The sequence below is a fragment of the Saccopteryx leptura genome, chromosome 12, assembly GCF_036850995.1.
Source record: "Saccopteryx leptura isolate mSacLep1 chromosome 12, mSacLep1_pri_phased_curated, whole genome shotgun sequence".
Lineage (NCBI taxonomy): Eukaryota > Metazoa > Chordata > Mammalia > Chiroptera > Emballonuridae > Saccopteryx > Saccopteryx leptura.
The window spans coordinates 12,152,482-12,179,479 of NC_089514.1; the positions used below are offsets into that span (position 1 = coordinate 12,152,482).

At 47.7% G+C, this 26,998-nt stretch overlaps 1 protein-coding gene across 1 annotated transcript in view; it reads left to right on the forward strand.

Annotated features, from left to right (window-relative positions):
• Positions 1–26,998, forward strand: part of CPVL (carboxypeptidase vitellogenic like) — a 119,665-nt gene that overhangs the window by 23,935 nt on the left and 68,732 nt on the right. The window contains exons 3-6 of the mRNA XM_066354283.1: positions 3,220–3,347; positions 21,971–22,085; positions 23,015–23,073; positions 24,454–24,533. Coding sequence (XP_066210380.1) covers positions 3,220–3,347; positions 21,971–22,085; positions 23,015–23,073; positions 24,454–24,533 — 382 coding nt within the window. The remainder of the gene's footprint in view (positions 1–3,219; positions 3,348–21,970; positions 22,086–23,014; positions 23,074–24,453; positions 24,534–26,998) is intronic.

Sequence of the window (26,998 nt, forward strand, 5' to 3'; positions counted from 1 at the left end):
GTATGTCCTGGGGAATAGAATTTATAGCATGGTGACTAGAGTTCATAATACTGTATTGCATAGTTGACAGTTGCTGAGAGTAGATCTTAAAAGATTTCATCACAAGGCAAAAAAAAAAAATGTGTGTGGCGACAGATGACAGATGTTAAGGAGACTTACTGTGCTGATCACCTCACAATCTATACAAACATCGGATCATCAGGTTGCATGTCTGAAACTAATATTGAAGTGTAGATAAGAAAGGTTCTTAACATAAATAACTTTTGGCAAAACTTACTTTCTCTAAAACAAAGAGACTTTTAGCAGAACTTACTTTTTCTGAAAAGACTCCCTATTCCTGGCCTTTAGGCTGGTTTCCCAGACTGTGGCCTTGGGCTAGCTTTGCAGAGTTGCAGGTGTTCTCAGAGTATTTCTCCCTGAATTATAAACATTCTAAGAAAGCCTGTTTCACTGCTTTGTTTTAGTGCTATGCTTCCTCTCCTCCCCATTCCTCAGTCAGTTTGTGATGTTCCCTTTAAAAGCTAGCCCCAAACTGTGTTCCCCCCCTCCTTGATTTGAACAACTCAGGTCTCTATGCAGTCTGCGTAGCCGGTTAATTCAAGACTCCTTAATTTCTTAGTTTGGCTACTAACTGTGTGTGGCAAGACGTTTGTTTCTTGCTGTTCCGATGCAACAATATCGTGTTATCTGTGGAGCGCAGTTCCATTTTAAGAAATGGCCCCCAAACAAATGTGTTAAAGGCTGCCCAGCCCTGGCAGGTGATCCTTGTTGGGCTAATTGAGGCAGAAGCAAATAGAGGAGAGGGAGGAAGTGTCTGCTGGAGAGAAGGCTGTGCTGGGAAGAGGGTCCCCACTGAACAGCTGGATCCCTTTTCCTTTTCTTCGCACCTTTCTCTCTCCTTTATTTTATTTTATTTTATTTTTTTATGTGCCTTGACCGCGGGCCTTCAGCAGATCAAGCAACCCCTTGTTCGAGCCAGCGACGTTGGGCTCAACCAGATGAGCCCTCGCTCAAAGCTGGCGACCTCGGGGTCTCAAACCTGGGTCTTCCGCATCCCAGTCCGACGCTCTATCCACTGTGCCACCGCCTGGTCAGGCTTCTCTCTTCTTTTTTCTCGGCCTCATTCCGGCAGAGCTGCCGAGGTTGGGTGAAGCCATCTCAGCTGGGGGAACCGGCCTGAGCCGGAAAAACGCAGGCTTCTGTCTGCACTCGGGGTGGTCTGGGCGGATGACAATTGCCCGTCCCTCCCTTTGCTGGAGCCCCTCTTTTCTGTCCTGCTCCATGGTAAGGGTTCCGCATGTTTCCATTCGATCCTTACAGAAAGCCCAGGGGGGAGGAAACGGCGTCCACATTTTGTACAAAAGGAAAGAGAGGCTCAGAGAGACTGAGTCGTTTGCTAGAAAGCGTGGTCAGGCCCGCAAACCTAGGTCCGTCCGACCCTGAAGCCCAGGCTTTGCTTATTGTGCCAGCCTAGCAGGACCCTCTGGAGACTACCTGCCGACACCTTTCCTGTGGCCCCACCATCACCTTTGCTCCCAGGTGTCCCCTGTTCCGCTTCAGTGGATGCGTTGCAAAGATAGCAACAGCGACGCTTCCTACACGCCAGATTCTTTTCTACAGATTTGCCTGCGTGCATCCACCTTTCCCACGTGGGAAACTGGAGCCCAGGGAGGCCTAATCCCCACTTAGTGAAAGGGTCACAGCGCTGGTCAATAGTATCACTATGGTCAGCGAAGTGCTAGGGAAAAGGAACAGTGTGGAATCGAGTCGGTTTCCCTTTGGGAAGGCAGATCCATTTGGAAAAAGGGACTTGTGGCTGGTCACAGAGCAGGGATGTGTTGGTGAAAGTTTAACAGCCAGCTCTGGGGTTCAGTGCATGGATAGCAGCACCGATTCCTTGAGTGTAAATATTCTCACTGTGGCTCACTGCACGCTCTCTGCGACGTCACTGAACGCCCAGCTGGGAAGACATGCGCACCATCAGCACCCCAGAGCCTCCCAGCCGGGGCATCCACTTAAGTCATCTTTAGTCGGCAGCCTGTGTGGCAAGGATCAAGCCTCCTGACCTACTCCTGTCTACCAGCCAGTCTCCAACATAGTATGTCGCAGACTTCAATGGCTTTTCTTGAATAATTTCTTTTGACTGAGGACACTTGCTCTGTCCCCACTAAAGTCGTCTCTTCTTCACTCAGACTTCCCCATCCGCCCCCACACCATGCCCTGCTAGTAATTTCTGTTCCCTATCCACTCCTTCCCTAAGCCCGGCTTTCCCTTCCTCTTACACCTTCTGACTAACTCCCCTGAGAGCAGGGGGGAGGGTGGGGGACAGAGCGGACTCGGACTCCTAGGTTAAATCTCAGCTTCCCTTTAGGAGCTGGTGACCTTGGGGTCATCACTTAACCCCTGTGGGCTTCGGTTCCCTCATCTATAAAGTGGGGATGGTAAGTCCACCTACCGTCCCGCGCACAGCGGCCTGTAACGCGGCAGCTCCTATTATACTGTTTCCTTCTGGGTGGCGTCCGCTGTCTGAGCATTTCCTTTGCCCCCACCCTGTCTCTCTGCTGCTGTAAAAAAGCCAGGACCTCTGCCCTCTGCAACTGTCCCCTTGTCCGATTTGGGTCCCTCTAGCTAGCCATGCAGATGCGGTCTACCCCAGTCTCATTGTCTGCCTGTCCCCACCGCCCCCGGCTGTCCTCGCCCGTCCGTTTCCTGTGGTGGCAGTGGCAGGCCTGTGGCTTTCAGGAGAAGGGGAGTGTGGGGAGCAGAGACTTCCGAGGCTGAGGGCCGCTTAGCTCCGTTGTTTCCCTTACACCCTCTCCTTTGGGGTCAGCTGACTTTATTCTGTCCTGACCTTCCAGGTGGCCCAGTGTGGACACCTTGGTTTACTTACCTTTCTATAATGAAGCTGAGATTATGTGATTTTTTTTTATTCTTTTAATAAAAATCTTATCATTATTCACAAATTATATATTTGGGGTCCAAAGAAAAATAAGCTGCAAGATGTCACTGTCCCTGACTAAACTGTGTTTGTTGGATGTGTGAGTTTGTTCAGAGCATGCTGGGAATTTGCTACAGTGAGGACCCGTCCACCCACCTTCTCGCAGCCCCTTTCTGACCGCTCCATCCCAAACCTGGCCCCTGGGCGGAGTCCGGTCGAGACGGAAATGGCCAACCCTGTCTTCTTCCCGTAATCCTTGGATAACTTTTCCCCTTCTCCAGGGAGAAAATTGAGCTTGGTGGCTCCTTTCCCAGGACAGAACGTGGAGACCTACACGAGCTACGCCGGCTACCTCACTGTGAATAAGACCTACAACAGCAACCTTCTCTTCTGGTTCTGTCCCGCTCAGGTGAGCCCGTGGCAGCGTCCCAACAGCACACGACACTCAGGAGCGGACCGTGCCGCTCCAGGGTGGAAACATTAGCCTACAACCAAACTGGGGGCTGTTCATTTTAATTCCACCCCCTAAAAATAAGTGCCAGTGACCCTGTGTGGTGTTCCTGTTTATGTGCAGGAAACAAATGTTTGCAGGGGAGAGCCAGTTTTTAAATTCCTTGCAGCCTTATTCGGAAGGTGAATCCTACCACCTCCTTTCTGCCACTGTCTTCTTCTGTTTTTTTTGTTGTTTTGTTCTAAAAATGCCTGGGGTAGTGGGGGTCCCAGGGGGATAAGGAGTGGGGATATTTCTGAAGTTCACAGGTAACACATATCCAACTATGCCTAAATTTCGTTAACTGTGGTCTTGTATGATTGCCCTCTCTGTGGATTTTGCTGGACCAACTAATATTCCTTCACTCTCACCTTCGTGCATCTAATACCCATTCAGAGCGGTACTTTGTGGAGACATGGAGGAGAGGGAACTGAACCGAACTCCTCTGGGTGTTTGAGGGTAGCAAGCATGGGAAAGGGTGATGGTCTAGGATGGCTTCCTGGAGGAGGGGCCACTCACCCTCTCACTTCTATAATAGACTCAGGTAGGTAAACCCTTGTACTTTATCAAACTTTATATGTTTACTTTAAGGTCACATAGTTCTTCAGCATGAACAAATCTTTTTAGGCTGATGGGTACTGTTGGGGGTATTGGTAGAGGTGTTGAGATGCATATCCCACCACAGGGTAATTTTCTTACTTTATGTGTGTGTGTGTGTGTGTGTGTGTGTGTGTGTGTGTGTGTGTGTGTGTCAGAGACAAAGAAAGAGACAGAGAGTGGGACAGACAAACAGGAAGGGAAAGATGAGAAGCATGAATTCTTTGTTATGGCACCTTAGTTGTTCATTAATTGCTTTCTCATATGTGCCTTGACCGGGGTGGGGGGGGGGTGTTACAGCAGACCAAGTGATCCCTTGCTCAAACCAGTGACCTTGGGCTTCAAACCAGCAACCTTTGGGCTCAAGCCAGCAACCCCATGTTCAAGCTGGTGACCTTGGGGTTTCGAACCTGGGTTCTCTGCATCCCAGTTCGAAGCTCTATCCACCGCACCACTGCCGGGTCAGGCTAATTTTCTATTTTTATTTTCTAAATTGGATTTGTTTTAAAAGCCTGAGGAAACAACAAAAAAGCTGTCCCTATGGAGTGGGATATTTTTATTTGCGTGTGATTTGCATATAGTAGTGCTGCATATATAATGACTGGGTAAATTGCTTAATCCAGGGTGGTTTTCAAATTAAATTGCTTCCGCTGGTACTGTTGGGATGTAACTTTTTGAATTCTCATTTCTGCTTTTCCAGCTGTGACCGGCCTATGATATAACTTACCACACTGTTGTGGATGGGGGAGACATGTAAGAGATGGGGAGGAATTCTGGGTCCTTTTTGGTTGGGCTCATGGTAGCCTTCAGTTTGTCAGGCTGTCTGGGAAAGCCTTTCCAAGACCGTAGGGAGAGTTTCTTATTTCTCCCTCAGTGTTACTGTTGAGTGAGGCCAGTGAGGAGCCTGGAGCACAAAATTTAAGGAGGCACTCCTTCTCAGGGGTGTACAACTGCAAACTTGACATCTGACTGTCCATAGGATTCCTGCTGGTACCTCCCATTGGTGGAACCCAACTGGAAATCAGATAGCCAAGTAGTCGCATCCATAAAAGTCTGCCTTCCAGGGCACAGAGCAGAGAATGAGCCTTCAAAAGCAACCCAGGAAATCATCCAAACACCCAGCACAACTGTCGTCAGGAGAAATGATATACAATAAGCCTAGAAATATATCTTAACCTTAACAGGTGGAATTTTTCCTTGTGTTCTTGAAAGTCTCTGACACTTGACCCTTTTTAGAAGCCATAGCAAATGAGTATGTTTTTACTATCACATCTACCGATATTACTGGGTACAGCTGTTTATCATGAACCCCTTTGTATATGTTTTCTATTGCGGTTATACAAATGATCATAAACTTAGTGGCTTAAACTTAGTGGCACAAATTTATCATCTCAGAGTTCAGTAGGTTAGGAGTCTGATGCAGGTCTCACTGGGCTGGAATCAAGGTGTCGGCAGGGCTTCCGGCGGCTCCAGGGGAGGCTCTGGTTCCTTGCCTTTTGCAGTCTCTAGAAGCTGCTCGCATTCCTTGGCTCACAGCACCCTCCTCTGTGTCCACATCCTGCTTTGGTGGGTTGAATTCTCACATGCACCGTGCCGGCTGACTCCACAGTCACTCTGCCTTCTCTGACTCTTGTCTTTGGCCTCATTCTTCTACACTGAGGGGCCCTTGAGGTCCCGCTGTGCCTACCTGGATAACCCCAGGCGCTCCCTCTATTTGCAGGTCCGCTGACTAACAACCTTCAGCCTGAGTCCCCCTGTGCCGTGTGACTAAACCTATTCACAGGTCCTGAGGCTTAGGATGTGGACATCTTTGGCGGCCATTATTCTCTGCAAAATGGAGGTTTTTTTGAAAACTTTGCTTTGATTAGTGGTTCTCACATGTTCTCTCTCTGTGATTCTCACATTTTATTGTGTTTGAGAATTACCTCCAAGTCCCCCCAGAGATCTGACCTGGAAGAGGGAGAAGTAACAGGTGGGGCATGCCTGAGAAACTGGCACTTCAGCCTCTGGGGCACCACCCTGTGTTCAGTGCTCTCAACCCCAAAGCGGCCCACACTTGTTTCTGTCCCAAAGAAACATCTAGAGCGGGCAGAGCCAGAAGGAGGTGCGTTGTCTCATACACGCGCCTGGGATGAGGGCTAGAATGGGGGATCGCTGGGCACGCATAGCTTCCCCAATTCTGCTGGGTTTTCCTCTGCGGCCTGCGGGGCTCTCTGCCCCCCTCTCTCCCCCCACCCCCACCCCCACCCCACTCCACCCCAGCCCAGCCGGAGAAACCTGATTCCTTACTTTCTCTTCTGCTTTGGTGACTGTTTATGATACCAGCCAGTTCCCCAGTGACTTCTGCATGTTGACTCTTCTTTAATAATAATCCAGATTTGTGAAAACAGGAATTAACGGGGAGGGAACTGATCCTTTGTTTTGAAAACAAAACAAAGACCCAGTCTTTTCTTCCCTAAGTTGGCTCTGAGCAGGTGAACAGCTCTGTCTACACTGTAGGCGAGACAGTGGGACCGTAGCTGGAAAATGGACTTAGGTTCTGACCCGCTCCGGGTCACCAGACTGAGGTCCGAGACCCCCCCACCCCTGCATTACACAATGACTGAGCTGTTGGGGTTCCCCCTTTAATTAAAGGGAGTCCTAACTGTGCCTCTGCTGACCAGATTATGTCTTTTGGGGACCAGCAGTGTAGCCCTAAAGACATTTAAGATGATCCCAGAAGACATAAACAGAAGGCTGCCCCACCAGGAAAGAAGATGCTGGAGCATAGAGTGTTCTGTTGGAAATGGCAGAGTAAACTTCGGGGGAGAAGCAGAGATGAAAAGAGCACACCACTAACAGCGTCACCTAGTGGCAGCCAGGATAGATTGTTCCAAGACCTCTTCACCGGGGGCCCACTTGCAAAGCCAGGTCTCTGAGGCCCCAAAGCAACCATTCTTGCCGAGTCAGTTAGGTTACAAGTTATGGAACTGGCTAGTTTGGGTGAACAAGATAAAGCACGTGAGAGAGAGAAGCAGTGGTTGCCCAGATGGGGAAGGAGTTCCTTTCATTTGACAAGAATACTAATCCATTGCTGGACTCAGGGAAGCAGCTGATATTGTCATCAGGAGAGAAAAGACCCCTTAGAAAAACTGAAGGTAGAGAAAATAAGAGCTCCAAGAAGATGTCACATTGGTAATATCCTCTGAGTATTTTGGGAGGGGCTGCTATTTCTCAAGTTAGTTTTGTTTTCCTGTGGTTTCTGTGAGACCCCTGTTATTGTATACAAAGCAGTGCATAAGGATGGATTCTAGAACTTGAAATCAGTGAGCAGTGGGGATACAATCTGCGAGAGAAGTGAATAATGCATTTTTCACGAGCTAAAATGTATAATGAAGCCAATAAAAATGTAGCAATTATAATAGCTGTTGTTAATTGAACATAGATGCTATGCTAAACACTGTGTATTATTTTTTTTATTTAATCCACACAATAACCCTGTGAGGAAGGCATGATTATCCTCATTCTATAGATGAAGAGTACTACAGAGATTAAATAATTAGTCTCTAGTTGCCCAACAATAAATTGGCAGAATATGAAATTTAAAACTAGTTCCAAGACAGAGAAATCTTTTCTTTTGATCGTCACGAAGTGATCTAAGAAAAACTAGTCATGGAAGGCGCTTGAGTTAGTCAAGTGACATAAAAATCATGGCTTCATTACTTGAGCCAAATGTGACCTTAAGAACATTTTTTTTTAACTTCTCTGAGCATTGGTTTCCTTGTCTTAAAGTGAGGATCAAAATACCTTCTTGGCAGTGGTTTTGAAAACAAGATAATGTGGGAAAGCCCTTACGCTGTCAGTAGAGTGGCTATCGTTATTCTTTCATTATTATCATCGTCATTATCATTGTTAGTTTTCTTATTATTAACACAAATACTCCAGACCTAAACTGGTCACCATTTGGGAGATTCAAGAAGATAGGAATTGGGGATAATCCCCAAACGGAAGTACATAGCTGAATGCCAGGCAAGAATGTGGAAGGGTTGCTACTGGGTGAGAAAATGTCAAAGTGAAATTGGGGTTGTTTTTTTTTTTTTTGTATTTAAGAAGATAAAGACACATAGAAGATTATTACTTTTAAGGAAGGATACAGCCCAAATTTGATTTTTTTTATAGGAATATAGGTAATTTGTTGGATATCTCTAGCCCACACCAGCAGATTATCTACCTCCAATGTCATGGAGCCAAAACCGGAGATGTTTAGAGTTGGGGGTAGGCCCCTTCCTGAAGGGCCCTGTCCTGCTCCTCTAGCCAAAAGGAATGGCTGGGATTCCTGGCCTCTGAGTGTCTGGTGACCGAGCGGGGTCAGTAGCATATCAGTGAGGCAGAAAGGCTGGGCTGGGGGGAGGCATGGGGCACCCGGAGGCAGCATTTGAAGTTTCCCCTCCCTTTCAGGATCAGTAAGTGTTGACCCTGCTTAATCAGAGCCCAGGACAATCAGGCGGGCACAGGATTGGGTTAACACGATGCACAGATCCACGATCCAGGCCAGGGGCCAAAGCAGAAGGCATTCTCTCTGTCCCCAAGAGCGCCTGGAAGCCAGCAGGGCGGCCTTCCCTGGGGTGAAGAGATGGAATCAGGCCCCGTTGGGCCTCAAGCCTGTGCTAGCTTCCCTCCCTCCCCTGGGAGGCAGAAGTTCTTCCGTGGCAGCCCAGGGGGCGGAGCACAGCGCCTCCCAGACTAGCAGCTGCCGCTCAGAAATACCTGGGAAGCTTGACAAGAATGTGTTAGAGTCCCGAGCTCAGTAGAACCTGATTAGGTTGATCTGGAGAAGGCTCAGGGATCAATATTTCTAACAAGCACGAATTAGTGATTCCATTGCAGTCAGCCAGTGGGCTTGAATTGGGCAGAGAGAGAGCTAGAGGTCAGGGCACTGCGATTCTATATAGCTATGGGTCTGCAGTTACTGGCCGTACAACTTAGGACAGGGCACTCACCCTCTCTGGGCCTCCGTTTTCTCAGAGGGAAAAAAAGATGTTAAACCGGGTTGACTTGTAAGGTCCCTTCCTAGTCTTTTATCTTGTGGTTCACAGTGTTCATCAGCTTGCCTATAAGACATGCCCAACTGTGTGCCCTAAAGCAGTGGTCCCCAACCTTTTTTGGGCCATGGGCCGGTTTAATGTCAAAAAATATTTTCACAGACCGGCCTTTAGGGTGGGACGGATAAATGTATCACGTGACCGAGACAAGCATCAAGAGTGAGTCTTAGACGAATGTAACAGAGGGAATCTGGTCATTTTTTAAAAATAAAACATCGTACAGACTTAAATATAAATAAAACAGAAATAACGTAAGTTATTTATTCTTTCTCTGCGGACCGGTACCAAATGGCCCACAGACCAGTACCGGTCCACGGCCTGGGGGTTGGGGACCACTGCCCTAAAGTACAGAAACATCCAAGAAGTCCAAGTCAGGGTCTAGGTTGAGCGAATGAGCCCTTGAACTTGTGGCCTCTGTGCTCACTAGCCTCAGGATAATCACCAGTGATCTGCATTTCTTGGTCTGCGTGTTCCTCTGTCAGCCCCTTTCATACCGAATCCAGGAAGGCCTTCGTGGCCAACACATGAGAGCAGAAATGATGGCAGGTGACTTCCAAGGCTTATAAAGGACAGAGCGGCTTCCGCCTCGGTCCCTTGGATCACTCACTTTGAGGGGAGCCAGATGCCGAAGCAGCCGTGTGGGCAAACCCATATGGAGAGAGAGCAAGGTCTCCCCCAACCTTAGATGAAGTTCTAGCCCAAGTTAAGCCTTCAGATGACTGTGGTGCTGTGTAAGGCCAGTAGCCACGGCCACCACCACAGCCGCCTGGCCCGTGCAGGTTCGCATCTGATTTGGACAGACGGTAATGAAACAACGGAGCCAAGAACTGGTGGGCCATTAGCTTTAATGCTAGCTTGCACTCACTCGGTGGCCAAGAAATACCCACAGTGAGAAAACACTTTCCTTTCCATTCAGGGCTCTCAAAGCCACTGACTTATCCAAGTTTCCTAGAATCAAAGTTTCTACCTCACCAGCCTTATTCACTTCTGTTCCCCATCTCCTCTGCACAAACTGGCTTCTCCTTCAGCACTCCGCCATCTTGGCTGCTTCTTTTCTCCTCCACGTGGCCTTTCTCTGCTCTCCTCTAGCATGGGCTCCTCCTAGAATGTAATCACTCCTTTTCTGGAACAATGTGATCTCTCTTCCTTTTAAAACCTTTTGGCACAAAAGCCCTCCCCCAACACACATTAATATAATCACACCCATCCCAAGCAGGAAGGGCAACTAATATTATCACCTGGGCGACGGGCTTCCACGTGAGCAGCACCATCTTTAACAAAGTGAGCATAATATATTTTATCTGCCTAACATGCTGGCTGATAACTGACTACAACCTCACGAGAGACCCTGAGCCAGAAGTGTCCAGCCAGGTACTCCTGACTTCCTGACCCACAGAAATCAGGAGAGATAAGTGATATTGTCTTAAGCCACTAAGTTTTGGAAATACATTATATTGTGACATTAGATAATGAATACAGCCTCTTGTCATGTACTTTTGGACTGTGACTAAGATATCTTGTGACAACCAGAATTTCGGGAGTGGTGACTACTGTATCGATTTTTTTGTTATTGGATATTTTTTCCCCCTCTCAGCTTTAATGCTATTCTCTTCCCCGCTCCATGATAATACAGAGCTTTAAACATTTTCCTATGCAGAGGACACAGTACAAAGCTTTATCAGTAGAGGGTGCTGAAGGGACATGGCAGGTGGAAGTTGGTGTCTCTTCCTATTCCCTTTTCCTCAATTTTGTTTTCTCCTGGCCCAGCTGCTTAGTATGTCAGCAGTATGTATGTGGGGACACTCAGTGGCACTCTGTCCTAGCTGGGTAGTGGGACCATGAAGACCTTCAGCAGATACGTAGTCCAGACTCTGTCCCGGGGTGGCCACCTGGCTGTGGCCCTCGCGACATTCACCACACATCACAGACCTTGCCAGCAGGCAGGCTTCCTCCATTCCAGCTCCCTCTGCCGCCCTCTCCCCAGCCTCGAGCCCCCGCCCCACGAGGGGGCTTTCCCCCAGCCCTCCCATCATGGACACTGAACTCTCCTGGTTGTGTGTCATCCTTCAAGCCACTGGGCTCCCAATATCCTGACTTCCTCTGCACCCTCACCCCCACCAACCACAGCTCACTGCCCCTGGGGGCCTTTCCTGTTTGTCCAAGGATTATATTATATTAAAATTTTATATTAAAATGTTCTCGTTCCCCAGTATTGCCCAACACAGAGGATGTAGCGCCCCATGTTTGTTTGCAGCTGGTGAAGGCCAGAGCAAACACTGGAAATTGTAACAAAATTGAAGGCCAATGTTTCCAGGTTAAAAAAAAAAAATGATACTAATAATAATAATAATGTTTTTAAAAGAAAAAAAAAGTAAATTACAGTCACTGTGCGGTTTCTATCTTCTAACTGCATCCTAGTTGAGATAAGCATCCCATTCTGAGTCCTCCTCCCTGCCTGGAGGCACCAGGGGCAAAAGCATCATCTGGCCTCAGGCACCAGGAACCGGAACCAGGAACCGAAACCAGGAGCCAGGGCTGCCAGTCCTCTGTCTCAGCCGTACGCTGTCCAAGACCACAGGGTCACCCATCTGTGCCTCAGCCTTCCTTCTTGGCTGATCAACATGCTTTGCTTCTTCAGGCATTTGGCAGAAGAAGGCTACCCTGCGGTTTCCAAGTTTACCTGTCCTTGGATCACGCGATCAACAGAGATTAACTAGCACTTTTCCTAGAGACAGAGTGTGATTGACCTAGTTTGGGTCAGGGCTTCTTTCTTGGTCCAGTCAGCTAAGGTTGAGGATGCTGGCCATGTAACATCACATGGCTAATGGGCTTTTTCCATTGGTAAATAGTCATTTCTTAGAGAAGAGGGCATGGGCTTGGACAGATCTCTCAGAATGTGTCTTAACCATGGGTGGCTATAAATCCAATATCTATACCGCAAATATTTGAAGGTCACAAACATTTGTCTTCTTTGAACTTTGCCTATTTTCTCTTTGCTTTGTACTTACGGCATCAGGAATCAGGAAGGATAGAAGGTAGGTGAGACAAAGCAGGAAGAATGGAGCTACCAACGATAAATTATAGATCATTCCATTCGTAGCTTTATTTAAAGTCTGCAGGAACGGTTCGTGTGCCTGATTCCCTTTGAGAAATGAAAACTCTGTAGAGAAGAAAGTGTTGGTCAAATAAGTTTGTAAACATGATATATATGTTTGCTCGCTTATAGTTTGCATTGGGTGTGGGGGACAGGCTGCAAGCAGGCAGGGACGTTATAGCCTAAGGCTTAGTTTTAAGACTAAGCCTTACCACCCTAAGTGAGTTTGTATCAGAGACTTCCTTGTTTGTATATTGGATTAAAGGTTTTGATTTCTACACTATAAAATGGGGCAGAGGAGCCCATGCTAGAGGAGAGCAGAGAAAGGCCATGTGGAGGAGAGGAGAAGCAGCCAAGATGGTGGAGTGCTGAAGGAGAAGCCAGTTTGTGCCGAGTTTGTGCAGAGAGAAGGAGATGGGGAACAGAGGTGAATAAGGCTGGTGAGGTAGAAACCTTTGATTCTAAGAAACTCGAGTAAGTCAGTGGCTTGGGAGCCCTGAATGAAAAGGGAAGTGTTTGTCCACTGTGTGTATTTCTTTCCCGCTGGGTGCAAGCTAGGATTAAAGCTAATGGCCCACCAGTTCTTGGCTCTATTGTTTCATTACTGTCTGTCCAAATTAAACGCGAACTTGCACGGGCCAGGTGGCTATGATGGTGGCCGTGGCTACTGGCCTTACATCAACCCTGTGTGGCTACAGCCTGTCCCCCACACCCAATGCAAACTATAAGTGAGCACATATCATATTTACAAACTTATTTGACCAACATTCCACCCCTTTTGCTCGCTCCACAATCTAAAGTATTTCTGCACAAGGAAATTGGGCACATTAAACAAATTACAACAACATGACGAATCATACAATTTCAACAATTACAAAGGTACATTTCACCAGTCTCTGAGAACTTTGCCAAAAGCACAAAATGTTCTCATACCTTTTTCTAGCCGTTTGAAAATCTTCCTGGGGTAGGGGGAGGGCCTCCAGCAAAGCTGCCTCCCACTCCCATCAGGGTATTTCACATTGTCCAAAATCCATAAGTCCAGCCTGACCAGGTAGTGGCACAGCGGATAGAGCATCAGACTGGGATGTGGAAGACCCAGGTTCGAGACCCTGAGGTTGCCAACTTTAGCGCGGGCTCATCTTCCTTGAGCAAAAAGCTCACCAGCTTGGATCCAAGGTCGCTGGCTTGAGCAAGGGGTTACTCGGTCTGCTGAAGGCCCCAGTCAAGGCACATATGAGAAAACAATCAATGAACAACTATAGTGTTGCAATGAAAAACTGATAATTGATGCTTCTCATCTCTCTCTGTTCCTGTCTGTCTGTCCCTATCTATCCCTCTCTCTGGCTCTCTCTCTGTCCCTGTAAAAAAAAAAAAAATTATATTACAAAATCCGTAAGTCCATCAACTGAGGAGCCAGTGCCCACTCCAGTCGTAGTCCAGGAATCAGTCCATGCACATGGGGCCTCAGCTACCCCCTCATCCCTGCCGTCCTGGCAGGTCTTACACTGTCCCAAAGAGGAGCACGTGGCAATGGCAGTCAACATTTCCATCTCTACTCCACAGAGCATGATGGTATTCACCCCTATGTCCCAAAATCACAGACTTACTAGGGGTGTAGTAGGTACTCCTTGCTGCTGGGCTCTCACCTTCTGGAGACTGCAGATTGCATCTCCAGGCTGATTCTCCTCATCCTCCAAAGAGGAACTGAAAACACCAGCTCCCACCGCTGGGCTCGAGCCCGGGGCTGCCGCCACCTTCTGCTCTGTGGGCCTTGCAGCCCCAGCTCCAGCCTCAGCCCCAGCCTCCAGCCACTCCTGGCTCTCCACAACATCCAGGGCAATCTCCAACTCACGAACCTGTGATTCCTTCTCCAGCAGCTGCTCCATTTCCAAGCGAATCATGCGAACCTGGTTAGCCTCCTTCTCCGGTGCTTGCTCCAGCTCCAGGGTCGGCATCTCTTTCTCCCACATTTGCTCCAGCTCCTTCCACTGCTCAGTTTGCAGGTCCCAGGCAGCCTCTTCCACAGAGCTCTCGGTTTCCTCACACATGGCTGTAAAAAGTCAGCCAGCTTACAGTCTCCAAAAAGACAGTCATGGGGAACCATGACAGCAGCCAGTCCTCTACTGCACCAGTCAAAGGTTGTGGTGGCTCCATACTGATCTGTATCGGATCCTGCCAACTATGCCAAATGTAAAGCCAGTAGCCATGGCCGCCATCACAGCCACCTGGCCCATGCAGGTTAGAATTTGATTCGGACAGACGGTAATGAAACAGTAGAGCCAAGAACTGGTGGGTCATTAGCTTTAATCCTAGCTTGCATCCAGCAGGCAAGAAATACACATAGTGGGAAAACACTTCCCTTTTCATTTAGGGCTCCCAAGCCACTGACTTACTCGAGTTTCTTAGAATCAAAGGTTTCTACCTCACCAGCCTTATTCACCTCTGTTCCCCATCTCCTTCTCTCTGCACAAACTCTGCACAAACTGGCTTCTCCTTCAGCACTCCGCCATCTTGGCTGCTTCTCTTCTCCTCCACGTGGCCTTTCTCTGCTCTCCTCCAGCATGGGCTCCTCTGCCCCATTTTATAGTGTAGAAATCAAATCCTTTAATCCAATATACAAACAAAGAAGTCTCTGATACAAACTCACTTAGGGTGGGAAGGCTTAGTCTTAAAACCAAGCCTTAGGCTATAACAACCCTGCCTGCTTACAGCCTGTCCCCCACACACAATGCAAAGTATAAACAAGCAAACATATATATCATATTTACAAACTTATTTGACAAACACTAGGAAAGAGAAAGGTAGGGGGGATTCTAGTGGGGTGTAGGCTTACTCAAATATGTGAGATGGTTCAAAGCTTGACAAGAGTCAGTAGGCAGCTTGAGTGATGTAAGGAGGCTCAAAACAAAAATGTTTGAAGAAGTAAATTTTCATATGATGGTACAGTGGCAACAATCATAGTAAGGGAAGATTTCGTGAGTAGTCAACAGCAACTGCTATGAGTAAAATTCTTCTGATAAGCACAGATTATCTTAAGCAAGTGGTTAGTGTATGTTGGCAGTGTGTGTGTATATAATGTTTTTGACAGAGACAGAGTCAGAGAGAGGGACAGATAGGGATAGACAGAAAAGAAGGGAGAGAGATGAGAAGCATCAATTCTTCATTGCAGCTCCTTATTGTTTTTTTATTGCATTCTCATATGTGCCTTGACCGGAGGGAGGGGGCTACAGCAGAGTGAGTGACCCTTTGCTCAAGCCAGTGACCTTGGGCTTCAAGTCAGCAACCTTAGGGCTCAAGCCAGCGACCATGGGGTCATGTCTATGATCCCACGTTCAAGCTGGTGAGCCCGTGCTCAAGCCAGTGACCTCGGGGTTTAAAACCGGGGTCCTCTGTGTCTCAGTTTGATGCTCTATTCACTGTACCACAGCCTGGTCAGGCTGTTTGTGTAGAATTAAAAGATTATTAAGTACCTAGTTAATGATTTTGGTCACAAAAGTAATTGCTTTAAATAAAAAGCTCTTCCTCGATTAACACCATTAGTGTAGCTGCTGAAAGTGTCCTCTGAACTGGAATCTCTGTGACAAACGTACTTGGGGGCATTTCAAGACATTTACTTGGGGTACTAATGACTGATAAAGATATGTACATTACTTAAACCAAGCAGATGATCAGCTTCTGCATATAGAAGTATGAAGGGAGCCTTGCTGAATTTACTAATTGCACTTTTCATCTTAAGCACTACCATTGATTTGTGTCTGTTAGTGGTTCAGTTGCTGTTTTCTTTTACAAAGTGTGGTGTTCCTTATTGGGGTGGGAAAAAGGGGAGTGGCTAGCTCTGGGCATTGGCGGAAAGTGTTGCCCTAATACTTGTCGAGATACCTACAGTTCCCTAGAGTCACTATGATAAGTGCTCTGTATAAAATACAAGCATGGGACACTGGCCCGGTGGCTCAGTGGATAGAGCATCATCTTGGCACATCGAGGTTGTGGGTTCCATCCCAGGTCAGGGCACATGCAAGAGGCGATCAATGAGTGCACAACTAAGTAGAATAATGAATTGATGCTTCTCTCCTCCTCTCTTCCTTCTACTCTCTCTGTCTCTCTCCTTTCTTCTCTTTCTCAAATCAGTGGAAGAAAAATTTAAAAATGTAATTATGAGAGTACTAAAATGGACAAGTTTTTAGCTGCCCCGCCCCTACCCCTGTTTATTAATTCACTGCCTCAGTGATATGTGTAAGACTTGACTGGAAGGTTATCACTACCAGATTACATGGAAGAGGGCGTGGGAGGATGGACCAGAAGGCGGGTATGGTTTGATGCAGGGCGGAGGTGAAAAGGAAGACTCAGCACCAGAGGGTAAGCCCACATGGGGAGCAGTAGGGCGGGAGGGTTAGTACTAGTTTAGTTCTATTGTGCTCACTTAGAGGCAAAGAGAAAGGAAGAAACTGGGTGTTTCTAAGAATCTATACACCGAATGTTCAACCAGGTAAATGAGTTTTCCACTTCAAATGATGATCTGTTAAGACATAGGGTAGATTTCTCAACATCATTGTGAATAAATAATGGAATGCACTAATGTGAAAAATTGTGACATTTTATTCTGTGGAAATTCTTTAAAAATAGAATAGATAACCTGCCCCCTTCTGGGCTGTTCATTCTGGAACAAACCCTGAGGAAGGAGTGTCCAAGTTCATGAACTGGCCACCAGGGGTCACCAGAAGAATTGAAAGGGCTTCAGAGGCAACGTTATGGTTTCCTGTTCATCAGCAAAAAGTGCTGGTTTGTGGAACCTGCGTGCCCAGTCTTCTGTCGCTAGAGAGACTCCTCGCTTAAATATTTAGGATTCCTGTTATATTTAGAAGTTATTTGCCCCTTCTTAAGGGAACAAGATTAGTGTGGCAAGGGGAATTTTTTGTACCCTCTTTGAAACAACCTCACACACTATTGAATTATAACTTCAAAACAATAAATACCGTATTTTTTTTGCTCCATAAAACACACTTTTCTCCCCCAAAAGTGGAGGGGAAAATGCCCGTGCATTTTATGGAGTGAAAAATATGGATTTTTATTAAATATTTTAACACACCATTTGGTTCAGAATATATTTTTTTTCTTATTTTCCTCCTTAAAACCCTAGGTGTGTCTTAGGGTCAGGTGCGTCTTACGGAGCAAAAAATACGTTACTTTAAAAGTCTTAAATTTTGTAAAAAGTATAAATGAATTGAATCAGGATTTTGCTTCATTTGATCCTAAGCTTTGCAGTGTAGTTTCGTTCAAGATGTCTTCATTGACTTTTATTCCGTCCTAAGGGAGGGGTGGAGAGGGAGAGGGGGCTGCATTGTCACAATCGAGAGCTAAATATATATATCACCTTAGAACTGTCACATAATAACTTTATGCCATTCTCATGGACATAATTATTGTTATATGTGTCTTTACATTACAATGTTATATTCTATTACAAAAGTTCTGCATACCGTGATATAACTAACTCTTGGGTTTTTAGCATTGAACATGTAAACTTCTTTTTTTTTTCCCCCAGCATCTGGCTTTTGCATTCTATCCGGATAAGGGCAGTATTAGTTCACAGGTCGGTTGGCCCATCCAGGAAGAAAGATGTGTGCATGGAGTTTTCTCTAAAAATGGACTTGTTCAAGGGTCGTTGAGCTCATGCTCCTCCTTCAGGAAAGTACATTTGAGGAGCAAGGTCAGCTGAGGTTAGAGGTGTGTGCACGTCTCTTATTGTTGAAGCATTCCAAGAATGCAGGGTCCTGGGCCGCGGAGTTGCATAAGAAAGATGTTTGGCACTGAGGTTTGACTTTGTAGTGTGGCCTCTCAGGGTCAGGCTGTTTTTCTGAGAGCCGGGAGCTCCCTTATTGTGCCAGGCCACAGGAAGGGACATGAAAAGCCAGGGGAGGACAGGGTGGAGGCCAGAGGGCCCCCGGCATCCACGGGGGCAAACACTCCATTGCCCGCCCAGATTCCCAGTCCTGTCTGCACAGGAGACCACCTGGGAGCTTTTAAAAAAGACTATGTTCATCCCAGACCGATTGATTTGGTAGGCAGTAAGTTATTTTTTATTTGTTTGCTTTTGAAAAATGTGTTTGTTTTTAATTAGCTCTCCACGTTATTTTCATGGGAAGCCAAGGCTGAGAACCACTGACCTGCGGCTGCTGGAAGCTCGTGTGCCCATTAGGAAGGAAGCGAGGAAGTGTGTGTGTTTGCGTGGAGGGGCTGGCTGTCCCCCGGATGGGGGTGCTCACTGTATCTCATTCCCTGGAGGCTCGAGCTGTTTCATCCAGATTCCACTGTTTCTCCCCCCTCTGATATGCTTCTACTGCTTCACGAGAATAAGGGGTGAACGATATTGAACAGCTAGTTAGAAGGATCTGAGGGGAGATAAAAATCACTTATTCGAACAGAGCACGCACAGTAGGAGCTGGTTGTATTCATTCAGCACGGCAGAGTTCAGAGTGTGTCATAATGCATTTTATTTTCCATCGGGGCCTCAGGCAGCCTGTGACGTGGGCGTCATCGCCATTTATGGTCGGGCAAACTGAGGGCCAGGACCCCTCAGCTCTTATGTGACCAAGTAGACCCACAGCCTGTCTGGCTACCAATTCCAGGGCTCACCCAACCTCCCTGCAGCAGCTTTCAAAGGCTGTCTTTGATTTTCATTTCTCCTGATTCAACTTATACAAGACCTTGGTTCTCTTGAATTTGCTATGGACATTTGTAATGCTTGAGGCAAGAGGAATAACTGGTCATCAGCTGACAACGGGAGATGTCAGCCAAAGGAGCCAGGAAAAATACCAGCTCGCCCACTTTTCTTACTCTCTTCATGGATGGTTAACCTTAAAACCATCGACAAATTCCTAACGTTTATCTATTATAGCAATAGCTGACATTCGTAGAACGTGTGCTATATGCCACTCTCTGGGCTTTCTGGGAATTAATTTATTTCATCCTCCTGACACATGGCATAGGTGCTATGATTGGTCTCCATTTTACGGATGGAGAACCTGAAGCCCAGAGAGCTTAGGTGACTTGTCTAAGGTCACACAGCTAGTGGACAGTAAAGTCTAGATTTGAATCCAGTTTAGGATAAGAGCTCACAGACTTATCCGTTTCGTTGTGCTGACTCTGAGAGCTAGAGCCTGCTGACCTGAGTCGCCAGTCTGACTCCGGGCTCCCGTGTTTTCTATCTGGCTCCTTAATTATGATAATCATTTACACTAATTGTGCTTTGATTGTGCATTAGGTATTGTTCCAAAGGCTTTACAAATAGTGTCCTGCTTAATTCCTTAGCGCTGGAGTATGGGCCCCAGAAGTTAGCTGCTCAGAGGGAGACCGATTTTACCGCCATCTGTCTTTTAACACGGCCCCCTTAGTCGCTTTCCAAAGCTGCCAAAGGACTCTATGTCTGACTTCTCATGACTGAAGAAGAGAAATTCCTCTTGCCCCTCTGTCCTCACGCTACAAGCCCTGCATGACCAGCCCTTCCTCCAGGGTCTTGGCTGGGGCGTCCCAGATCACCTCCTCCTGAGTTAGTCTTGCCTTCTCATGCCATCCAAGTCGATGGGGCCAATCCTCTCAGACCCTCTGGTGACATGCTGATTTGTCCCTATGACTGGCTAAGTAAGAGGACACAGCATTTCGTCCTGGGCCGAAGCAAGAGGACCCTTGCTCACTGAGCCTGGCTGACTGAACATCAAATGAGCCATGACGTCCACTGAGGGCTCGCTGTCACGCCTGATCTGAGCCTCGTGGAGGCAGGCCGAGCCCCTTGGAGACTGCCCTGGGAGCCCCTTGGAGTCTGCCCTGGGAACCCCTTGGAGGCTGCCCTGGGAGCCCCGTGGAGACTGCCCTGGGAGCCCCGTGGAGTCTGCCCTGGGAACCCCTTGGAGACTGCCCTGGGAGCCCCGTGGAGACTGCCCTGGGAGCCCCTTGGAGACTGCCCTGGGAATCGCTCTAGTCCAGGCAGCCCCCCTTCGTGCCCACTTCTCTTACACCCGGCTCTTGCCCCTTGAGGACGTTCCTGGTATGTCCTTTTTTTTTTTTTTTTTTTTTTGTATTTTTCTGAAGCTGGAAATGGGGAGAGACAGTCAGACAGACTCCCGCATGCGCCCGACCGGGATCCACCTGGCATGCCCACCAGGGGGCGATGCTCTGCCCACCAGGGGGCGATGCTCTGCCCCTCCGGGGCATAGCTCTGCTGCGACCAGAGGCACTCTAGCACCTGGGGCAGAGGCCACGGAGCCATCCTCAGCGCCCAGGCCATCTTTGCTCCAATGGAGCCTCGGCTGCGGGAGGGGAAGAGAGAGAGACAGAGAGGAAGGAGAGGGGGAGGGGCGGAGAAGCAGATGGGCACTTCTCCTGTGTGCCCTGGCCGGGAATCGAACCCGGGACTCCCGCACGCCAGGCCGATGCTCTACCACTGAGCCAACCGGCCAGGGCCCCTGGTGGGTCCTTTTGTCTTCAGCATTGTTCCCGGGCTCTCCTGCGCCTGGGTCCTTCCCTGTGTCACCCTTACTTCCTTTCCACACCCTTTAACCGTCGCATTGACGTGTTTGCCTATTTGTCATCTGTCGTCCCTGTGAACATGAATGCTCAGAGGGGACCGGGAGTTTTCTTTTCCACTCACTCCTCTCACTGGGGCCCTTCTCGCACGCTGCCTGGTCCCCATAGGACGTGCCCAATAGGTACGTGCTGAATGGAAGAATTAGAGAGCCCTCTGTCCTTGAGACAAAGACATGGACACTTCTGCTAGGAGCTACGTAATTTTTAGCATCTCGACTCCACCAAGGACCTTTTCTTACGTCTCCCACATCTCCTAAATGAATCTGTGTGTTTAGGGTTTTGTTCTGGTGTTGTTTGCATGCGTTAAATGACCCCGGACCTGTCCGCTGCTTCTCGGTTTCTGTGTTGAATGGAGCTGCTGTTGCCCCTGTGGACACCTTCTGAGTGAATCCCATCAGAAAGGCAGTCTGGGCTCTCAGTGAAGGGGAGCAACTCTCACTAAGGGCGACAGATTCTTTGTGGCTCTGTGGGAATATGTTGGTCAAATGCAAGAGTCACTTGAATGTTTAAACAGCTATAAAATATATAACTGTGCCCGAGGCAGTATGCTGGGTGCTGGATGTCTAAAAATATACAATGGCATAGATTGGCATAGAAAGCTTCTGCATTCAAAGGGTTTTCTGACCATTGGTGAGAAAAGAACTTTTTATGAAGTAAGATAGACCCCAAGATATGAGGCAAATACTAATTCAGAACTACAAAAGATGTCCAGGACTGACCAGGTGGTGGCACAATGGATAGAGTATCGGACTGGGACGTGGAGGACCCAGGTTCGAAACCCTGAGGTTGCCAGCTTGAGTTCGGGCTCATCTGGTTTGAGCGAGTCTCACCAGCTTGAGCCCAAGGTCGCTGGTTTGAGCAAGGGGTCACTCGGTCTGCTGTAGCCCCCCAGTCAAGGCACATATGAGAAAGCAATCAATGGACAACTAAGGTGCCACAACAAAGAGATGATGCTTCTCATCTCTCTCCCTTCCTGTCTGTCTGTCCCTATCTGTCCTTCTCTGTCTCTGTCACATACACAAAAAATGATGTCCAGTACTTTGCTTGTGGTAGAGAGGGCCACTGGGGTCTGGGAAGTCTTTATGAGATTTTCCAAGGCTGGGAAAGACAGAGACTTTGAGTAAATTTGCTTGAGTGCATTCCACAGCCTTAGCCCTCCCTGTGGTCACTGGCTTCTCTGTCCCCTCTAGGTGGATCCAGAGAACGCCCCAGTGGTTCTCTGGCTGCAGGGCGGGCCAGGAAGTTCATCCTTGTTCGGACTCTTTGTGGAACACGGACCTTACCTTGTCACAAAGAACCTGACCCGTAAGTATTGCTTGGACTCTACTTTCCTGTGGAGAATTCTTCATCTGAGCCTTACGTCTTCTCCAGAAATAGTTCAGAGTGCACATGGAGCCACTAGGACTAGCTTCACAGTTCCAGATTATAAAAACTGAGCCCTCTGGCCGCGTCTGCCCCAGAAGGGGGAGCCACCGGGGTGAGCAGTGGGCTGGGCTGCTTTCTCCCTTGAAATTTGGGTGAAAGGTTCTAAGCTATTTTTTTGCAGTCTGCTGCTAACTCAAGCAATCTGGGCTTATGAAAACAAGTGGTATTTATTAGTACCTGGGCAAGCTTTTTTGCATGTGCCTAATGGGTGGAATTATATCCCTAATTATTCATAGGAACAGAACACTGAATGGTTCGGTCACATAAATGATCGAATATCTAGGAAGCAGCATAACATGAGTGGAGGCTGGGGTGAAGGAAGGAATGGAAGGGGAGCCACTTTGGCTGTAACCCAGGTTTACTGCCATCTTTTAGGGAGGGTGTTGACTTTTCTTGGGTTAGCATTTGGAGGATGAATCAGCTTGTTACTCAGTAGAGAAGTGTGTGTGCCGATCTGTTGAGGCTGTTCTCTCTGGCGGAACGTGAGGATGGTTCCTCGAATGGGACAGATGGGTTTATCTCACAGGTGGTTGATGGAGTGTCCTACAGGAACCAAGTTGCACAGGGTTTTGTTTCCAAACTTCATCTTAGATGTAGAAACCCTTTGGGTCTGGGGAAAGTAAAGGGGAGGGGAAGAGGAGGTGCTGGTGTCCGTTCCCATTGTGAGAGGACAAAGCCGTCGGAGGGACACCGAGAGCGTGTTGACATCGTGAGGACAGGTGTGCACACTGGGCTCCTGCCCAGAGCTGGGCCTGGGGTGGGACATTGGGCTCACGACCCATTCTCGAACCTCTTCTCTGTCTTACTAGTGCGCTCCCGAGACTTCCCTTGGACCACTACTCTCTCCATGCTGTACATCGACAATCCAGTGAGTACCGACGGGCCCATGACACGTCCATGGTGGCCTCTGTTGTCGTCATTATTATTATTATTATTATTATTAAAGTACATTTAAGAAATCAGGGGGAAAGAAAAGAGAGATTTAAGGTTTTTTTCTTTATAAAATAGAATTTAATCAATTAAAGGTTATTTTTTGAGATTTAGTTTTTCTAATGTGTATAATTCTCTCTGAGTTGGAGGATTTTGCTTGATGCTTTATCTCCTTCCCTCGTTTTTAACCTTATGAAATGTCCTGTTCCCGGAATTCCATCATCCAGGACAAGGGATTAGTTTCTCTCCACTGATGCTGCGACTTCCGGGCATCATGGGTTATTATACAGTGTCAGGACTCCTGATCCTTCAAACAGAATTCTAGATGTCAAAAGTCAACACTGGTCTCCTTCGCTTCTCACAGCGAGCAGAACACCTCATCTCAGAACAAAAGGGGCAATTCTCCCTGGGAAGTTCTTCTGAAGTTGAGCCCAACAAACTGCGAAGTAGGAGAGTAACTTTAGGATCAGCTTCTGCAGATTTTTTTGACCCCTAATTGCTCTAACTTCTCTCACTTCCCAGATGGTACAAAAAGAAAACAGAAAAATAGAAAGAAAGAAAAAAATGACCCAACATCCTTGCCCTCATCAACTGTCCTCTTTCCTAGTCCATAAATTAAATAAAAGTTGAATTAAATGTCCTGTTTCCTTGGGTGTTTAGGGGAAAATGTTTATATGGTGGATGGTGCCTTATACACATTATTTATGCAAGATAAATAGTAGCTTCTTTTATTTACAACCCAGTTGTCTATGAACTTCTAGGTATAAGGAAATACTAGTTTAAAACTAATTCTTAATTGTTTCAAAGCTCCTTTTCTACTGAGGGTGAAAGGGCTCAGTGGCCATATTTTTCACTAATAAGGAAATGAATACACACACACACACACACACACACACACACACACGATCTGTTATCTCCTGCTCGAGTTCCCTTCTTGGCAGGACATCAACACACCCTCAGGTTTCAGAGGGGAGACCATTGAGGGTCTTTTGATACTGTAGCAGGGGCCAAGGAAAGATGAAATCAACAGCTTTCGGGGTCCCCACTGCAGAATCAGGACAGCTCAGCCACGGACCCCTAGGGCAGAGTTTTGCTCTGACGCTTTTCATTGGGCTCAGAAGCTGGGAGGGGTGGTAGGTGGAACTCAGCACCCTCCTGTGAGGAGGACTAAGTGCACACGGGTGACGGTGACGGCGGAAGTCCGAGGGCAGAGGCCTGGCTTTTGGAGCGGGCTGGTTTCCTTCCAGCGTGGCATCTCTGTGGGGGCTCCAAAGCATGTGTTCGCTTCTGTATACCTGCTTCTCTATTTCCCCTGCAGGTGGGCACCGGCTTCAGTTTCACCGACGATCCGCGGGGGTATGCCGTCAACGAGGACGACGTGGCCCGAGATTTGCTCAGGTGAAAGGCCCCAGCTCTCTCCCGGCTTCCCTCAGACCAAACACTTCTCTCTTTCAACAGGGAAATTCCTTCAGTAGTACGAGTATTACTGATAGGCCCTCCTCGTCCAGTTCCTAAGGACATTTTAAGAATACTTCTACATGAGGAGTTCATACATACCCGGCACGCAAAATCTGTTTTCCACTGTGTTACTTTTCCACTGATAATTGTAAAAGTGGCCAGCAGAGAAAATATATAACAAAGAGAGCTGAAATATTAAGATGTAATTGGAATTTACTAAAAAAAAAAAAAAATCCTTTAAGAAACAGTGGAAACAGAGAAGAATTATCCCACCAAAGAGGATCTTCCAACCTCCCAACCAGCTGCCTGAGCCGGCCCTGCTCGCCTCCCCGCATTGTGTGTAGCTTTGCTTTTCCAGGGCCTGGGCTCTTTCCCAGGAGTCCTCCTCTGTGGCCTTCAGGGGCAGCTTTTCATTCTCCTGCTTCTTCTCACGACTTTTCAGGTTGAAAGCTCAGCTCGTTAGCTTGTCCCTTCCTTCTCCCTTCCTCTTACAAAATTATCATTTTACTAAAAATAAAAAAGAAAGAAAATAGAAAGTTGTAAGACTGATCGCACATACATACATATATATGTATATAATTTCTTCCTTTCTTTTCCCTGGATCCTTATAGCTATTTTTTTTTTTTTTTTCAAAGTTAGAAGCAGGGAGGCAGTCAGACTGCCTCCGTCATGCGCTCAACCGGGATCCACCTGGCATGCCCACCAGGGGGCGATGCTCTGCCCATCTAGGGCATTGCTCTGTTGCAACCAGAACCATTCTAGCGCCTCAGGCGAAGGCCATGGAGCCATCTTTAGTGCCCTGGGCCAACTTTGCTCCAATGGAGCCTGGGCAGTGGGAGGGGAAGAGAGAGAGAGAGAAAGGAGAGGGGGAAGGGTAGAGAAGCAGATGGGCGCTTCTCCTGTGTGCCCTGGCCGGGAATCAAACCCAGGACTTCTACACGCCGGGCCAACGCTCTACCACTGTGCCAACCAGCCAGGGCCCTTATAGCTATTTTTAGTACTTTTTTTTTTCAAAAAATAAGTGACCTTCCAGTGTTGTTCATATTTTACCAACCTGTAAGTGATTTACTAGAGACCAAGTCCTGAGTTCTTTCCAATCACTAGGCCAGCGCTCCTTACACAGTATAATAATTTACTGAAAGAACCCTAGTGGCCAGAAAGAGTTAACCAGCTCCTCTACCCAACCTCCCCGCCCCCAACACTCAATTCTGCTAATGACTTGGTGAGCTACCAAGTCCAAAAGCGAAAGTGAATCCAGAGTTTTTTTGCATCTGACAGAAGCCTTCCCTTTTGTTCTTTGTCCCCGGGGCAGGTAGCTGGGGAGAGAGGAAGCAGGGACTTCCCGCCTTTCTCCCAGGGACTTGGCTCTCTCTTCTGCTTTCAGACTCAGGAAAGAATATGGCTGTTGTCTTCTACACGGCATTTGCCACATACCCCGTTATTTGAACACTTCCATTTATTCTCCAGGGAGGACGCGTAGGACACCGCACTTCTGTTTCTAGCTGCGGTGGATCCTGGGAGCAGGTTGGACGGATCCTGGCGGAGGGTTGCCCTTCCCATCTCTGGCTCACGCCCACCCCCCCTTCCCGCATAGACATCATCTCAATGGCTGTCCTTACAAGTGTACTCAAGTGCCACACCTTTGTCGTCCTCATTTTGCAGATGGGAAACTGACTTCTCTCCTCTATCCAGTGCCCCCCACCCTATTTCAGTTTTAATCCAAACCAGCTTAGTTGTTTAACTAGGAAACACCCGGGGGGGGGGGGAGGTGTTATAAGGAACACATCCATCCCCCGCTAAGCCAGAGGGTGGCAACCGGCCATGCCTTTCCCGCCTCCCCCGCCCCTCCCCCCTCCCCCGCCCCTCCCCCCTCCGTAGTAGCAGCTTCCAGTTGACCCTCGGAGTGGATATTACTGCTGACATGTGGTCCATCTCCTCTTGCACGACATGTAAAGAGAACCTATTTCAAAGCATCCATTGTTTATAGCTGTTTGAGTTCTTTTCGCTTCAGGCTCTTCGAACTGGAAAATAGCTAATCAAGGGCAGTGCAGAAAACTGATTTCAGCTGTTTCCTTTTTCGGTTTACACTATTTGTTTCTTCTCTCCAGCTCTCCAGATGGGTGGTTGGAATGAAGAGGTCTCTTTGAAACCTGCAAATGGGCTACTGCAGGTTGAAAGACTAAACCTGGCTTCTACTACCTTTGAAAACCATCTTTCTTTTCTTCTGAAAATCCCCTTTCTTTTGACTGTTAAGAGTACCTGGCTCTAAAGAGGTGATTTCTCAAGGGGCATCTGACATTCACATGGGGGCTGCTTTTCTGTATGTTTGGAAACGAAACATTTCCACTAAGGAGATGTTTAAAGGTTTTTCTTTGTTTCTTTCTTCATACTTGAATTGTGCTAAT